Source organism: Anneissia japonica, unplaced genomic scaffold, assembly GCF_011630105.1.
Source record: "Anneissia japonica isolate Jap-2015-1 unplaced genomic scaffold, ASM1163010v1 scaffold401_len1656234_cov178, whole genome shotgun sequence".
NCBI lineage: Eukaryota > Metazoa > Echinodermata > Crinoidea > Comatulida > Comatulidae > Anneissia > Anneissia japonica.
Window position 1 is genome coordinate 948,134 of NW_022745982.1, and position 19,204 is coordinate 967,337.

The window sequence follows — 19,204 nt, forward strand, 5'->3', positions numbered from 1 at the left end:
TTAATTAAAATTGAGTTATTGACATTTTAATGGTGCGTGGGAGATACATTGGTAACCTCTAAATAATAAGAGTGGATTTTTTTGAGGATGGAAAAGTGGGTTAATAAGTGGTGGGTGGAGGGCCATGAAATTAGCTTTAGACTGGAAGGAAAATTTCAAGGCTGGGTGCCCCACCCACCTCCTGCCACCATAACTACATCCCTGATTTTGTTATAGTTCTTACAATATTCGTCACTAATTATTTCCACACAGGAGGATGTAAATTCTAATAAAAAATAATTTTAGGAGAAAGTCATCTTGAAATTGATACCAATCTAAATTGATATCAAGAAATTATTGTGGACTTTTATGACTTATCAATATCTAATCAATATTACTCATCATATTCTATCTCTTTTACATATCTTCGTAATGAAATTGTGAATAAAAATTAAACTGTGGAATATTGTTTTCTTCTTTGCAGATATTTTGATCGAGGCCTACACTCTATTCTTCTTAAGTAAGTCAAGAATTTTATTGTAAAAACCAATTCATTTTTTAAACGTGATGAGAAAAGTGTCAAACATTATCTCCACCAGGAGATACATGTTTTCAGTCATGAAAGTTTGTGTGTGTGTGTGTGGGTGTGTGTGTGTGTGTGTGTGTTCAAAATATCTTAAAAACGGTTGTACAGATTGAGTGAAATTTACAAGGAGTTTTAGCTATGACCCAAGGACAAGATGATTAATTTCGGTGATGATCCGTAATCGGGTGTGGATTTGTTGTCCTAGATCATAGATAAAATAGCTATAGGATGAATGTTCAAATTAGGGCAATTACAGTAAATGTACAGTAAGCGTTTTATGTGTACTAACTTCACTTTTTTTGGAAACCAATTTAGAATATTTTTAATGCATTCTTATATTTAAACAGGTGATGCTAAAAACCCAATACATATTTTTTTTGTTTTTTTTTGTTTATTAATTTGACTATTAGCATAATTTTTCTATTTCAACACCAATACTTGGCATGTACTTTTTTGGAAACCAATTTGGAATATTTTTAATGCATTCTTATATTTAAACAGGTGATGTTAAAACCCAATACATATATATATATTTTTTTATTATTATTAATTTGTCTATTAGCATATTTTTTCTATTTTAACATCAATACTTGGCATGTACTTTTTTGTCAAATATAAAAGATTTAAAATTCCAAAAAAAACCTTTTTTCCTAGTTCCATCCCATAGGCGAAGGCATATACGGTGCCACCATAATGAAAATCAATTCCATCAACTGTAGTAAAACACGAACAAACATATGGTAGTTATTTTGAGATCATTACTACTGCCAGCATGTTTACATGCAGTAAAATAGTAGTATGTTGGAGAGATGTTGACGTGGGTTCTTGGCACCCTTAGTGAACTCTGTCGGATGTGAACTCGCGTGTATGTTAGCGAACGTGTCAATATTAGACTTTTTTTTGTTACTTGTACATAATTCCTGCGAAATTTAATAGGCTTACAATGCTTTTTATAGAACACAAGTAAATCATTATATGAAAAAAAATAGGGAAAGTGTTATTAAATACACCTCAGAGGTATACAGTGACTGATTTGACAAATTATCTTGTAAGAGCAAACATCTTCATGCAGTTGCCGCCTATTGATAACAAATATAATGTTTTTCTAGCGTCCAATTTACAAAGAACATCTTTACCAAGAAATAGAACATTATTGTTCCTCTGCAGTACATGATTGTGGTGTAAGGGTAAAAAAACTTTTAGAAATAACAGTTGAATGTTATTCCATGTTGTATAAACATTGTCACCCAGCTATGTACTTTACAATGTAATGTCATTATCATTATAATGGTAGAATCCTTTGTTATTTAACAATTAGCAGAGTACCTTGTCAAGAAATAGAACATTGTTCTTTCTCTGCAGAATTTTTTTTTTACAATTTTTATTTCAACAGGAGCAACCGCTCACCTGCCCGGTACAGACGCAAGTTATTATATTGAGCTTTTTGGAAGAGCTAATAAGATAGAATGTTTTAAATAATTATAATTTTTATTTGTACAAAAAAAAATTATATTTAGAATGTTCATTTGTACAAAATTAAAAATGTCTTAAGATTGAAAACATAAAATGTCTTAAAATTGGGGAAAAAAAAAATTGAATACTAAGACGCAGTTTGAACTTATGACTTTGGTTCTTTAGAACACATCCTTAACCAACCACACCATTCATGCGACGTGCCTTATAAGTGGTAATGGCATTAATGTACAGTCCTTGCTGAAACCACTGTTTTGTTTTGTAGGTGTAGGGGGTACCCTGGGGTCCAACTTTAATAAAAAAAAAAAAAAAAATGGCGATGAATGTTTTTGGATATCACCAAGTTTATGTGTACAAAATTTCCTGCACGTCCATTCAAAACTGGCGACGCTGGACACTTTTAAAGTTTTGGTAACAAGAACAGGAACAGGATCAGCAGTGAGGCTCTGGGGTCAGTATCTTGCACGGACCCAACAATCTTTAATGAGGGTGGTCCATCTAGTCGAGGCTGATCATTAGGGACCCTCAGTACATACAGTAAAACAAGACAAAAGGGAGTATGAAACTAATAAATTAATAGTAAAAAAAATGGTGTTTTGAGTGGTGTTTGAGAAATTTGTTTGGGAATGCTGGACTATAGACACTGGTACATGAACATTTTTTTAGAGTATTGTCCTCTCCTCTTCCTCATTTTCTTTTCTTTTCTCCTCTCTTTATTTCTTTTTCAATCTTTTTATTCTTTCACAGGGGGAGCCTTAGCCCCTGTGCCCCCACTGGATCTTCCCCTTCATTATAATAGCAACATTAACTGTGAATCCTTTGAAATTGAAAAGTAGCAGAATGTCTTACAAAGAAATAGAACATTGTTTTTTTTCTGTGCAGTACGCGAGCAAAGTGTACTTTGGAAACTTTTGAGAAATAACATTTCAATACTATTACATGTTAATATATAAACAACATTCACTTAGCTACGCACCTAACAATATAATGTCTATGATAGGAAGCACTGATTCGGAATCCTTTGATATTGAAGAATATAGCAGAATGTCTTACCAAGAAGTAGAACACCATTTGTCCTATGTGGCACATTATCGTGGTGTAAGGGTAGGAGACTTTGAGAAATGACATTTGAATGTTATTACGGTACGTGTTGTATAAACACCAGTCACTTAGCTACAGTATGAACAAATATGTTTATGATAGCAGCCTCGACTACCAGTCCTCCTTGATATTTTTGTGGAGTCGGTCTTCTTACACTTTACAGTCTGCTTGTCATAACATTTTTACAATTTCACTAATAATATTGAAAATGTTTAGACTTAAGTTCACTGATGCAAGCTAGTGCACTTTTGATCATTAAAACAATTTTGCGTAATAAAAACATAATTATTTTAAAACTGTGGTTATCTGCCAATTTAATTTCATGGAAATCTATTTTTAGGAGTGTGGTAATTGATAATTAACCATTTGAGGGGGTGGGCATAATTGTTCTGTTGAGCGTGGGCTTTGTTTTACGTTGTGTTGTTATGAAAAAGACTCCTTGCAAAGGTTGTTTTTTTTGTTTTGTTTTTTTTCTGCAAGTTTTTTAAGCGAACGACCTGCTGTAATAATGCCTTAATGCCTGTTAAGTTAAATTCTTTCTTTCTTTATTTGCCTTTTTCCACATAGAATACAGAACATGATAATAGGCAAATTAGGAAACCAAAAAATAGTATAAAGCTAATCAAGTCTGGTTTCACTTACATAGATAAATACTGGTGATTCATAAAATAAAAATAAAGGCGTACACTAATATGTTTACATTTTTTTTAAAATTTTATTTAATTGAATAATTAAAATAAACAGTAAAAATATAATCATTTTTTTTCTGTCAAATTAGAATAAGTGGGAAGAGCTGCAGAAGTAGCAAATTGTTAATTTTATATCTTTTTTATATGTATTTGTTAATTGTAAATGTCATATTTTGATGTTGTAATTTTGATATCTACCTTTTGTAATTCAATTTGACCTTAATGGTCACAACTTGTTCTAATTTTGATAGAATTTTTAATTAAAGAATATAATGTAATATAATATAATATATAATATGAATTCAGTACAAGATATTGGTATGTATTTAAATTTTAAAATGTAGTGGCAAAACGGAGGGTGGGAGAGACATGTGCTCCTGTTAGATCTGCCCCATATGTACCTCCACCCTGTGTCTTTATGTATGGCGTTTAAGGGCAAGAAGGGAGATTCTATTATTTTATTTTATGCTCAAGGATTTTACAAGATAGTTTCTGAATTTCCGTGACCTTGTCCTTTGAACTTTTCATCAACTTTTTAATCGCCTTTCTTAGATCAATAATATACCACTCCACTAACTTTTATGATAATCCATTCATTTTTGTGTAATAGTAACAGACAGACACAACAACAGTGAATAATAACTTCATTGGCAAAAGTAGTTGTATTGTTAGTTTATAAGCACAACACGCACTATATATCTTTAATCATGCTATTGATTCTTGAGTTGCAGTTTCAAAATACATAAACAATATATCTTTCCTTTGAAATTAAAGTTCACTTCACTTTGTGCATGCAGAATCAATCAGTTTATCAATATTATTCTTTATCCCATTGGACAATACAAACAGGATAAAATTACTTGAAAATGTAGTTCGTTGCTTCTATTGATGTTTTGGTTTTTAATTACTATTGTTTGTTCTCATTCTGTAATATTGCAAAAACACCAACAAATATAGAGTTTTCCAACTGATCAACCGCGTCTCTAATGAAATGAAAAATAAGAATGACAATTATTTCAAAAGAAAAAAACAATATTGAGCTTATGGTGTTGTTTCCGTCAGTTCTGGTGCGAGTAGTAAGTGGTGTGAGTTTGCCAATTTGCTCAGGCCACTTGGGTAAAAAGAAAAAGTGATGACAAAATTCATCTATTCATACATTTAGATTAGACTTCTAAATACATAGCTTTGCTTGTTGTTGTCTTTCCTTTTTTCACCAATTTGTACTGTTTGTTTGAAGCTTGGGTCCCACTGGGAGTTAAACTCATAGGAATGACATTAATGCAACGCAACACAGAGCTTAAAATGGGAGCTGATGATGTAAATGTGTAGTCGTTTGTAGCTGCAAACATACGCTGGCCGACTTTATGTGGAGTGTCCCTTGCGACAGCCCTTGTGTCAATTGCGGGAATTCAAACTGGTTTGAATTTTACGAAAATGCAAGAGGGAAATACAACAGAAATCCACATCTACGCATGCTCAGATAAATTGCAAACTGTGTGCGTGTTGTAGATTTTTGATTTTCTAAGCGCTCCATGTGAATGTCGGAACTGTGATTCCTTCGATTGTTTACAATAATGGTTTCTACAAAACAAGCTGGATTTATGAATATTGTGAGAGAATATCCGTGTTTCTATGACAAAGGGGGCCTAGAATTTAAAAGACAAGATGTCAGAAATCAGAAAAAATATGTGGAATAATGATTGATTAATTGATTGATATGTCATAGCTTCTGGAGTTCACCCCTGCTTGTTCCACACTACACCACACTATCCCAATGAACCTCTGGGCGACTCAGGCCCCCATTGTTAAAGGCCAGGAACTAAGTGACATGGCTACAAGACCACATTGCCCATTAATTTACACAAGCTTTTGAGGAAATTTTACGAAGGTCAACAGTTTTAACAATTTTTTTTCATGTACTCTCACCATAAAAAAAATTACAAAATAAGTATAATGGTATTGCATTTCATATTTACACCAATTATAATTTTTTCCCCCCTTTTACTAACAGCGGTAATTTCATAATTTTTGTGAAGCAGCAACCAATCAGTAATCCATGTCAGGATCTGTATTAATTATACTTAAAGCAACAGATACCCGCTGAACATCATAGCGTCTTGTCATGAACGTTGCCATGGTAACAGAATACTCAAAACAGAATTTTAATTACAATTTTTTTCACTATGACTGCTTCTATTGTTATGCTTCTTTTATTACATTTATAAAGAACCTATTAAAAAGCACAGCTAATACAAATGATATAAATTGGGAAGTGCGGTATAAAGTCCAGCTCTAGCTTGTAGCTTAGGATGTGTTCAGATTGGATAGATTTTTTTCAAACTAATCAGTGTGAACAACTCCTGATAAAGCTCCTTCCACACTATCAAATTTTCTTTGACAAAAAAACTGTTGCATGCCCATATATAGTCGTCATTTACTTATATATGGTCATGATGTGATGTCATCATGACCATATTTAGGCATATTGCATGTGTTTTGTCGAATGAAATTTGATAATCTGCAAAGGGCTATATGATGTGTTCACATTGGATAAATTTTTGTCGAACTTACCATGTACCTGGTCACTTTGACCAATACTAAATCCAGTGTGAACAAACCTTTAAAGCTCCGTGCACAATATAAAATTTTCTTAGACAAAAAACTCTTGTATGACACAAGATACAAGATCAATTTATTGTCATTGTGGACAACACGGCTCACATTAAATCAGGTTTGAATGCTTCCATAATAATAATAATAACTTAAATATTTAGAAAGTGCTCTTACACAGATGGTCTCACAGCGCTATTATAGAAGAGATAATTGAAAAAAAGGTGAGTTTTAAGGTAAAGGTAGGAGAATAACTTTGAGTATGAACTGATCCATACCATAGCAGACTAGTCAAAATGAATATTCCTTTACTGTATATTCGCCTGAATTACCTTTATATTATGTTTGTTGTAAAATGTCTCCATAACTTGTTTTCCATTAATCCGTCATCTCTATTCCAACACCAAGTCATAGAAATTCTGATCATTTTAAATTTGTACATAAAAAATCCAGAACTAATGCCTTTTTTAATAGCACCTTCATTAGATTCCCAAGGGTCTGGGATTTAATTCCTTCTAATATTCAAGACATGTGCGTTATTGATTAAGGAAACCTTTCTAATCAACTTAAACAATTTTTGTATGGAAACAATACTGGAAATTAATGCTATCTACTTTTATAACTGCTGGTTGGGACATCCCTCGGAAAGTGATTAGGTTCGCTGTTGGAGTCCCCCGGGCCAGTATTTGTGACATTTTATTTTTGTTTTGTGTTTGTGTTTTTTTCCGGAATGAATTGAATTGAATTGATCAGAAGAACGACGAAGAGAACAACTAGGCTGATAAATAGAAATAAGATATTGGTGATAAGATGGAACTAAGGCATGTAGACATTTAAAGGTAATGAGAAGAACTCTGAATTTGAGACGGTCAGAAACGGGAAGTAAATGGAGTTGAAAAAGAGGTGATTTTGGCAGGACCGTTATTAAGTGATTGTAGACGTCGGATATCTTTACCTGATGAACTGTATAATCAAGTCGTGAGACGACAAGAGACCAAAAAAACAGAACATAAACTTAACTAAGCAATGTAATATAAAAACAAGGTGCAGGTTAATTAAATGTAGAAAACAAGCAAATAACAGTAGGTAATGGCATATGTACAGAACCATAGTCATGATGTGCCTATATATAGTCATGATGTGATGTCATCATGACCATATTTAGCCATGTCATATTTTTTTGTCAAATAAAATTTGATAGTCTGGACAGAACTTAATACAATTCTCTTTGGTCAAATTACTAAAAATGCTGCTGATTAAATTCTAAACTTACTGGCCTGTCTTCGCTGTGTTTGCCTCTGATATTTTGTACTGTAGTTTCATTCAAATGATCATTTAGGCTCTTGCGTGACAAGACGTTTCCTTTTCTAGTATAGATCCTAATGGGGGTCTTTTTTGTATTCATCTATGTATATATTGTTGTTACAACAATTATTCTATTGTAATTATTATTTTCCATTAATTGAAATAAATTTTGATGACATTTCTGAGTGAAGTAAACAATGTACTTTATATTCAACCTAGTTTAACAGGTGACTTTCCTATATTAACCTGCCCTACTTTCTGGTCTGCTCACATATAAATGAAAAATTAAATGCATTTAATGAAAGTTAATTCATTATTCTGTGAAGGCAAGTTATGTAGGTGTAGAAAGTGTAAAATAAATGATTGTCTTCCATTGCTTGCATTGAATTCGCAAAAACATCAGGAATATAGTGATTAGAATGAAGTTTTGCCCTACCTTTTTTTTTGAGAACGTACTGAGCATTCAGTACGATAACACATCAGGTAGTACAAAACATCATTCCTATTTATTTGAGTGCCTGAGAGGTAGGCAGGGTGGAGCTAACTACAACCTTATCATCGGCGCTTGTTTCGAGCTGCTCCTTTCCCAGGCTTCGGTTGGTAGAAGTCTTCTGAGATAAGGACTTAAAATGGAGGCCCATTGCATCTTTTAGAAGATTAGGGGTTACCCCGATGCTATGGTTCTTTTCGGCCCCTGTCGTCGTCGAATGATGTGAACCTATGCTGCTATAAGCACCTCTTTACAATTCAGCACAATGATGCTGTGAGTTAAAGGTTATTCTCCTGCCTTTAAATTTCCTACCTTTCCCCATTAAATCTCTTGATGTAAAACCATCATCAAATATTTTGTGATTGAAAAAGAAAATTATGCTCAACAAATTGCAGTCCACATCGACAAACATTTACAACGTACCATGTTTTTGAAGAGCAAGAATTTTATTCCTAAATACCAAACTTATTTTAAATGGAAAAACATTAATCAACTTTAAAGAAAATGTATGTCAAACATGAACAGGGATCTCGAACATTTCTTGGAGCATATGTTGAGGGTGAGCTCAGTAGCGAGTTCACAAGCGAATGTTATTGTAACTGATAACAAGAATGATGAAAATGGTTCATGGTAACAACATAAGCGATAATGAAAATATTTGTACAGGAAATTGCTTGTATGTTGTTCATGCAAAGGGAAATAAGATACATGTTTTTTTTTTTTTTTGAAATATTTACGTGTGCATGTGATTTTGGCCTTATAATAAGATCACTGCCACTCCCCTTCTGACCATAAATCATTAATTACCACTCGTTCGACGTGTTCATATTTAAATACACTTGAACGTATCATTCTATGCTTTTATAAATATAAATATCCTTAACATCGCATCCTCTGATTTGTTGCTCATGTCAATCACAAATTTATTTGAATTGGCTAATTAGTATTGTCAGTCTTGGAATCGTCCATGCTTGTCCGGTTGGGGAGCAGTGCTTTTGCCAAGACCCTCAGACGCCTGCTGTCTGGTGCCACCATTGCGGATAGGTAGAATGTTCAATATATTTGTTAGTTAAAATTAAATATAGATTATAATTTGAATATAATTTTAATTCAATGCATTTTCAAAGTATAAACATTCTTGATCAATGGTTTTAATGATAGAAGAGATGATGGAAATCATTGTTCTCATTTCTAAGTTAACCATATACTGTACATTAGCCTTATCAATTATTCATTGATATTTTATAAGATTAATCAAACTGAATTTAGTTGTGCGTCATCGCCACCAGTATTGAGAAACTCATTTGGTAAATTAATTTTTATTGCATCTTTCCAGCTTTTACTGGCCCGTTGGGATTGGAATAATTGAAGCTGTTGCTGAATGAAAAGGAATTTGCTAGGTCAGTGGGGCACCAGGAATTTCTGGACGAAGGCTCCGAGATTGGCATTTTTGGGTCCGAACCACCTCAGCCCCACTGTGGTGAGGGTTAGGTTTACAAATTTTATGAATAAGCCCCTGGAAATGGTAACATCTGACTGCCTTTTTTTAAAGCAATGTTTCTTCTTAAAATTATTGTCTTTCTAAACGGGGTCTATGTCTCACTAATAGGGGACCACTGTTCCCCAAAATGGGTCTACGTGCCTTGGATCTCTGCTGGCACTGTCCTCTGTGATAGGTTGATATATTTATTTAGAATTTTTTGTAATAGATTGTATTGTTTGAGGAAGGGGAAGCAGGGAGAGGGGATGAATTTTTGCCCAGAATACATAGACTCATATTTTTGTTCATATTCAGTATTTGTTTTCGTTGTATTTTTTGTGTGTGTTACAGATGAGGTCTGTTAAAATTACTCAGATTGGTGGCGTTAACCTGTTTCCTATCATACATATTTTTAGGAAGAAAAAACAAACAAAATAAACTATCAGATCAAAATAATAAATCATTGTTTTTCAAGGGCCAATTTGTAAATTGCAGATAAATCTCGTTTCTTGCATTTCTGCATTTCATCTATCTCTCAACTTCCCTCCAGCAGCCATTGTTGTTCTGCTTTCCTCTGCAACCAGTAGCTAAAATTAAAGTACATAATTAGTATTCTTTTCAATGTTGTCAAAATTGATTTTTTTTTCATAGAGTAAAAAAATGCTATAATTAATCAGTATTTATTTTAATGCCATTTCTAGCTCATCAATGTAGTAGGATCAATACTGCTCTGAAAAACATGATGATCAATTTTATAAAATCATACGCAAGTGTTCATTATTCATATCAGGTGCAATTCTCGCTAACTGTAGTCATATAGAGTGTTAGGTGAATGCATAATCAATGTTATTAGCGTACGATGTATAACGATAAAAGTGAGAAAATTGCAACGTTGTATTGCCAATATTTCACTGATGGAGATTTGAGAGTGCTATAGTGAAATGGTACATTATAGGCTGTTCTGTTGTATCATCGAGTATTAAGAAAGTGCTGCATTGGGAGTTGCTAGTTAGGGCGGTTTTGCTCGATTGGCAGAACACCAGGACAGTCTTAGGATGTCACTGGTTCAAATCCTGAACTCTGAACCAGAATGTAATCAACCCACATTTGCTGTATGAAAGTGGTTATAATCCATAATCCAAACCATAATGGTGGAGATTGGGTGGAACAAGCATGTGTTTCTTGGTCTTTTTTTTTGCATCCTTTATGATGATAACAGTAGTGGTAAATAGATGGATGTACTAACAGACAGAAGGAGATATATTGGTTGATTACTGGATTGTCGGATTGATATATATCTACAACCGCTCAAAATGTACTGGTTGAATAGATTAAATTGTGAAACTTTAATAGCTTTTTACAATGGTTGTCAAAGTTTAAAACATTCAGGAATTTTTTTTCTAAGTTAAATAAAGAAATGTAGAAATAATATGCTATGCTGGATTGATCATATCCCAGGGAGGGGATTTTTTTGTCTTCGGTAGGATTGAACCCCTGATTTCATTAGTCCTATAAAGTGAACAGCCATTATTCCACTACACGAATGAAGTTTCATGGCTGAGCGGTTAAGGCAGGGCGCTGGAAACTACAGGTATAATGGGTACTGATTTGAACAACAAACTGTATGAAACACATTTTCAGTTCTGAATTTATATGCATCAATTTTGTTTATGTTGTATGGAAAATGAATTGAACTTTAAACTTTGAACTCACTTATCCTGGGTGGAAAGAGACAAATCAGGTAAAGTGCCTTGCCATAAGGACACAAGCGAATGTATAGCAAGTGATTGAACCTCTTAACTCAAGGTTGAAAAGCAGAACCACAGCCGCTGCACCCAACTGTAATAGGCCTACAGTATAGTATGCTGCGTCCTCTCTCGGTCGACCAAAAAATAACCCCGTAATTTTCATTAATTAGCATACTAGCAGAATAACAGAAGATAAATATTCATTTGTTTTTGTTAGTGATAAAAATAAATAACGTGCAGTGTTTGTTGGCTGATTGGTTATTAGGTAGTTTTCGCCGCACGACGTTAACCTTAACGTTATAATTTATTCATCTTGAGTTGCTTAGTATGTTAGTTTCATGATTTTACTTGCTCAACGTACGTTAGTTACGGGTTGCACATGCGTATTTCGATTTGTTTACAAAAGAGGCAGAGCTATCGTGTTGCATGTTGGGTACTAACATTAATGTTAAGGTTATCAAGGTTAACGTTGTGCGGTGAAACTAACTATTTACTGTTGACTCCTTAATTGCGACATGAACGTTAGTTTTTCCAAGAGCATGCTCATACCGAATTACTCGGGCATACTTTAATCCCAGCAGATAGGATTACAGAAATAACTTGCTGAATGTTCAAATGAATTTCCAAGAAGCAATATCTGATATTACACATATTTCAATCAAATTTGAAACCACCAAGCATCACATTTTTATAACATGAAAAGCATTAACTAGATTGGCCTAAATTTTTTTCTGTCGTAGATGGGTAAGAATAACTAATTTTAGTCAGAAAGATGAACAACCTTTATGCCGCTCGTTCTCATTCCTCAATGGATATTAAGATAATTTATTCATCAGTTGTCAAAAAATATGCATAAAGTTTTATTTTTTTTCTTGGTTGCAAAATAGTTGAACAAAAATAGAGATATACTTCAAACATAACAAGATAGAAGGACAGTATATACACCATGTAAAAAGACTTAAATTGTGTGAACATTAGAAGTTTATATAAAAATGCTAAGAAATTTGAAATAAAAGATTAAAATTGATGATGATGTCAGGTCACAGACTTTGAACTTTAGATATTAGTACCTACTATTTATGGCCAGCGGAACCGGATTGGGGGCGCGCACTTTGAAATGCGGGGCCGTCCCGCATGATGCGAGACTGTTGGTAACTATGCAGATTTTTGTATGATCGGAAAGAAATGCTAGTGGGCTTTGAAAAACGTTCCGCCAGCCCTGCTATTAATATTTTTACAAAATTTGACAATAACAGAAAATAATGTATTTATGATTGTAGAATTATGAATAAATTTCATCTGGTGAAGATTTATTAGATGTACTATCAATCATGAGGTAAAACAATTGAAAATTTTAATTTCATATTTGATTAACTAAATTTGTATATTTATGTAACTTATTAACTTCTAATTAAAAATTTGAATGAGTAAATAAATCCCCTTATCTGTATTCATTTGCAGAGATCCTTATATTGACTAATAATCATTTTAAGGATTTTTGTAGTAAAATAGTTAAAATAAAAATAACGCTAATTAAGGAACGCGGTTTCGACTCCATCATGGAGTCATTCTCAAGTTCAAATGAGATAAATAAGAGTACCTCTTACAAACCATAAACTTTTTATACCAAACATACACTCATTTGTAGTAAAATGTCTGTAAATTTATGAAAATTACTTTTTTTTCATCTGTTTCTTGTTGAAAGCTAATATTTATTTGATCCTTTTAAATCAGCTATTCCAAATTTTATTTAAATTTTGTAACATATTTTCCTGTCTTTTTGACTGATAGTACATTTTTAAGTATTGCACAGTGATTTGTTTTGGTAACATTGATCTAGAAGTCAGCCGATGTTGTTTATGTGGAAGCTATGTTATACTTTAATGGACGTGAATTATTTTCATTAAATTATGTAAAACTTGTTGTTGACGACCTCATTGTACACAATGCGTCTTATTCAAGCTCATTACAGCCAATTTTCCTAATAACAGACTTAATTGCTCGTTATGGTATCTTTGCACTGTCCCTGTAAAATCCATTACCGTATATTCTTGCATACAAGACAAGGCTTAAAATAGGAAACTATGAGCAAAAAAAATGTAAGAGGTTGTCCGGATATATCAGCAACATACAATTTCTTTTTACTTTAAAAATAATTTTTGTCTTATATGGATCATTCATAAAATGTGAATTTACTACTGAAGAGGAAGCTACTATCTTTTAGTATTGGTCACCATGTACAGTTGATGAGCCAGAAATGATTGCCCTACAAGATGGGTGTTTAATTTGCTTGTTAGCGAATCGTAAATTGTATTTTTATGAGTGTACTTGTTGTTCAAGAACCCTGTAAATGGTGACTTTGGTCACTATAGGGCGTGGATGAAATAAAATAAATAAAAATATTTAATGCATTTTAAATGCTGGTACAGTGAAATCTACAAACTTTGCCAGGCCTAGACCTTGGGCTTGCATGGCGATTTAAAGGCTGATGCAAGCTTGGTCCCAGTGGAACGTATCGAAAGGAGAAATTCCAATGGTGAAAAGGTCATGTATGCCCGACATACAAAAATTGTCCAAAAATCTTCTCAAACCTGGGGTCAAACCTGGGGTCATCTTATACGCGCAATGCCTTATAAATTTTCACAAGTGTACAAACAGTACTCTTTTTAGGTACCCCCTCCCTTCCCTCTGAAAGTGTACAAAAAAATGTTGATTTTGCAAAACCATCCTTTTTTGTGAAGTCAACTGTTAAAACAATGTACTTGGTTGCTTAAAAATGAATATTATATTCATAATTACATTATAATTTTACCATTATTTTACATATCGCATGTTATTTTGAATCTACATTTTTATGCATATGTAAAACTGTACAAATTTGTCTACACCTCCCCCTAATAATGTTGACTGACCCCTAAACAACATAGCAAAATAATATAACTGATTAAATTACAGATTCAATAATAAAGAGAGCATCAGATTTCACATGTAACATTTGTTTAAATATTTTTTTTTTTTCAAAAATATAATTGCTGTTTTAGCTTATACTGTAATATTTAAATGTTCACTTTCGAGACATCATTAACTTGTATGCAACCAATTTCCGATATTTATGTTCTTGAACTATCCCCACGTATTCACACTTAATAGATACATTCCGTCAGTTTGGTCATGTGACCGATAGTGGGTATAATTGTAAACAGGCAGTGCCAGTGATGCTCGGTAATAGAATGCATGGCTTCTTCGGAGTGTTTCATGCTGTTTAAGACACATAGTTGATGTTGAGTAATGTTGGTTGGAATGCTAGTAAACTATACCAAATTGATTGGAAATTGCCAAAATGGATTGCTCAAAGCTCCAAAAGATACTGGCCCCAAATACCGAGATTTGTTGGGCCAGGCCCCTGCATATCTGTGGCTTGTATAGGTATGCACGAGTCTTCAATTTGCAAAATCCAAGTGGGACATGCTATGATTTCTAGGCTAGCTCAAGGTTTATGAGTATCACATAATTTCCAAAGCCCACAGAGAACACTAGAATAAGTATATAAACACTATTTTTAGCAATCATATTGTCTTTCCTTGTTAACAGTCGGCTGTTGTTTTTACAACCATAACATAACCTTTTCCTATACTTTTCACACTGATGCTATTGTAAGTTGATACCCACTATACATCAAATGACCAGTACTGGTTCTCAATCTCAGAATCTGTCTATTTTCAATTATGTATGTGTATAACCTTAGATTTCCTCAAATTTAATATTAATTCTTTAATGTTAAAGCATTACTACAGTAGATAGTTGTTAGTGTTCTATCTATATACTTACCAATTGCGTGAGACTTGGTCGCATGAGACTCGCTCATTCAAGGTTTTTCTCATGCTGAAGGACCAAAACCTTGCGCAATAAATGTAGTGTGTAATGTAGACTAAAAAAATATCTGTAGGCTTCTTGTGCTCTTACTAAATATGCACCAATCTTCCCTCTTAGTTTATGTAAACAATTGTTCTTTCAAATGTTCTTGATCAAACTAGCTGTGATTATGTCCCTTTTACATTTAGTGTCAGATAAGACTGAAGAAAACATACACGCTACCACGCATATGGTTCCTGTTAACATGATAGACTTGCGGACAAGTCTGAAATGTATCCGTTTAATTACTGCCTTGTGAAGAGGCAGAACATACTGTACTTCTTGACATATAGAGAAAAAAAAATCTTGGGCAAGCAGAGGAAGTTTCTCCCCTGGTCTACAAATGTGTCAAACTTGGAATCTTTACATCTAACAAATTAACCATGTCATTTATATTTCATTATAATTTGCAGTCTATAACACAAGAATCACCAGCTTAGTACAGTATTTTATAGTAAATAATTAGTTTGATCTTGCATGTGAACACATAGTTAGAACATGATCGATGAAAGACAACACCCTTGTGGACCTCTTTGCCTCATGATAATAAACCAAGCATAAAATTATTTCATCGTGCCATCTACTAGAAGCCTTGAGAGTCAATTTATTTTTGACAGGGAATGGAAAACCCAGTTTCTATTAAGGTAAACAACCATTATGCCACAATTCCTCTCTTCTGCATCAATAACTACAGCATTTAGCTGTTGCATTCTACTGCTAGAGGAAAGCCTATCTAATCCCTATTCTCTACTCATTTTCATGTAATGTCTGTATAATTTCCTGTTATCCTTTACTATCTGCCTCTTCGATCCATTCTTTTTCCACCCGATCCATCAGTTGATTCAAATTCAGAATAACCTTCAAAAGATCATGATAACTCTAATTATTGTGTTTGAAGCAGATAATTTACATTAAGCGTTGATGAAATAATTTCTACATACAGTAATAATACTGATGAGAGCAGCCACTCAGTAGAACAGGGCTGGGCATAAAAATATGTCGGAACGTCAAACTAAATTTTTTTAAATTTAACACTGAGGCCCGTCTATCAAGTAGGCGGGCCGTACACATGGGTTTTAATATATCTTTGCGGGTTGCAACAAAATTGTCATCTGGCTGCTTGTGGCCTGCAGACAGCACTTTGCCCACCAGTATCGTGAACTAAGCCCTGTCCCTGAATACCGAATGAATGACCTTGACTTTTCATCCCAAAATTTATTTATCTCTTCCTTGCACTGCTCCATTAATTTTTATGAAAATCCATTAGTTAATTTTTTCATAATATTGATTTAAATGTAATTTTTTTTTTATTTCTGTGAATTTAACATTGACCTTTTCATACAAAATTCATACCTCAATGTATAGGCTGATATCTATTGCACCATGAATTTTTACGATGATCCATTCATTAGTTTTTGTAAATTCTAGCAAAAAAAAAAAAATAAAAAGACAAGACATACCGAAAATAAAAAAAATTCATATCTGAATGTAAGTTGAACGCAGGCCGTCGAGGTCGCCTTAATAGCGTTCAATTTTTGACATTTCATGCAAATACCCGGTGCAAAAGGGGAAGTGTGAAAGCTCGCAGTGCAACCCTGAGTTAGTTAAGGCGGTCCTGGGCCAATGTAATAACTGTGATTGGGCTCTGCCTTTAAGATGGACACTCAGGGCGCATTGACACAAACATAATTATACATGATTATTTTTTAATTTTTTGAAGGAGTGTTTCTAATTTGTTTCATGCCTTGGTTACCTGTCAAACTATTGGAATTTTCCTCTCGATATAAACAATTTTAGTATTTTCTCTTATGTGTATTTGCTTTTGCAACTTCAAGCAACATTTAATCACAAATGATGTAGAAAGTGTTTATAGAGAGATTATCAAGCTATCACTCATTCTACTTTTTAATGTGCCTAAGTAATTGTACCTTCAACCTCTTCCTATCCGTCTTTATGGTTATCTATTCCTATTCTTTTTATTTATCCATCTTTCTGTCATTTTACTTTTAAGTAGTGTTCATTAAAACACTGCCTAAGCACTGTCCACATGATGATGACATGTTCAATGACATCACAGGCACGGATCTAGAGTTCACATTAACTATTACACAGCTGGGATCGCAGTGGTGAATTCGGAGCTTCATACCATAAACACAGCAAATGAACACTATTTTCGTTAGGGGAGACTTTTTTTATATCTTGTTTTGCGAACCTGCCGACTGCAAATATTGATGATTTCGAATAAAAATAAAATTTTATTTTGGCCAATTAGCACACCCACCGCCACGAAAATGTGGAAATTTCGGAAAAAAATAAAAGTTTTTATTTATTTTTTATTACGCCCTCCACTGCCATGAAATCTCCAAAGATATGTATATTTCTTCCTAATTATGTAAATTTGAAGCAATTAACCATCCTATTTTACATTCACCAATCAAATTTTATTTTTATTTTCTCCGTCTGAATTATTTTGGCAAAACTATTTGCTAAATAAGAAAACAAAATTTTATTTTTAATCCGCCCTCCTCCAATAATCTTTAAAAATATAAGTACGCGAAACAAGGAATGAAAACGTCTTACCTTAAGTTCATCATACTATAACCAACTGACAATAATGACAAGTAGAGGGCGGGGTCTTACCGATGAAGGCGGGGTCATGACTGAAGAGGGCGGGGTCATGACCGAAGAGGCTGTGATTTGTGGTGGTTCTGTCAGTTGAAAAATAAACCAACATCTGGTTTGAAAATTGGGCAACATATGCGAAAGCAAACAATTATCATTGCACTCGAAATTTCAGGCTATGCAAAAAGCCATGTAATTCACTTATTAAGATAATGAAATATCAGGCACAGCCCAAAAATGGCTATGCAAAGTAATATTGTTTAATTAAAAAGTATTACCATATCGTGATGATGTTATAATAAATGGCGACTCAAACAAATTAATTAAAAAACGAATTGTGCTTATTCAAACATCTGCTTGACTTGAACAAACACAACGAATGCCACTTTTTTAAGAGCATGAAATATCACGCATGTTTTAAGGCTATTAAACGAAGCAATACATTTTAATTAAAAAATATCAGCAAATTGAGATGGACTTTTCATGCAATAAAGAAAATTATGTGAGTTTAATAGATTTAAACAATGAATACTTTAAGTATCACCATATCAATATAATTATTGTTCAATCAGATAATCTATTACAATATTATGTCATGTTTGCAAGTAAATGTTTGCAATTCGTGACCTAAATAGACCTTGAACTGTCTTCTGATCTATCACCTATAACTAAAACTATGATTTACTATTTTTAAATACTTTATAATCGGTTAGGAGTATTTTATTATGGCAACCAATGCTGGTATCACAGTGTGTGGGGCAGTGGCGTATCCGGAATTTAAAGAAGAGGGTTCTGAAAGAGGGTCCGGACCATGATAATGCGCGCCACCATGGCCACCTTTTCAGTACTTTGGATGCCCGGAAATGGAACTTAAATTGCCCTTTTACATTGTTTATATTTGACATATTGAGTAAAAAAGAAACAGTGTTACTTTTTATTATTTCACACGCATGTTCTTGTTGTTACCAGAACTTAAAAGCATCCAGCATCGCCAGTTTTGAACAGGCGTGCAAGATATTTTGTACACATAAACAAGAGGTGGTTTTCAACAAGGACTGTACATCATTGAAATAATACCACTAATAGGACACGTCGCATGGATATCGCGTTCGGTTAACAATGTGTTCTAAAGAACCAAAGGTCATGATTTCGAATCGTGTCTTGGTATTCAATTTTCAATTTTGTTTTTCAATTTTAAGACATTTTATT

General features: G+C 33.4%; 1 protein-coding gene across 2 annotated transcripts in view; it reads left to right on the forward strand.

The window, feature by feature from the left end:
• LOC117120137 (protein-cysteine N-palmitoyltransferase HHAT-like) overlaps nucleotides 1-19,204 on the forward strand; it is a 72,127-nt gene that overhangs the window by 29,444 nt on the left and 23,479 nt on the right. The window contains exons 9-10 of one of the 2 annotated variants that reach the window (XM_033265157.1): nucleotides 464-499; nucleotides 9,570-10,130. In XM_033265157.1, coding sequence (XP_033121048.1) covers nucleotides 464-499; nucleotides 9,570-9,618 — 85 coding nt within the window. In that variant the 3' untranslated portion in view covers nucleotides 9,619-10,130. Of the gene's footprint in view, nucleotides 1-463; nucleotides 500-9,569; nucleotides 10,131-19,204 lie in introns of those variants that run through there. The other variant, XM_033265156.1, reaches the window with a different exon arrangement.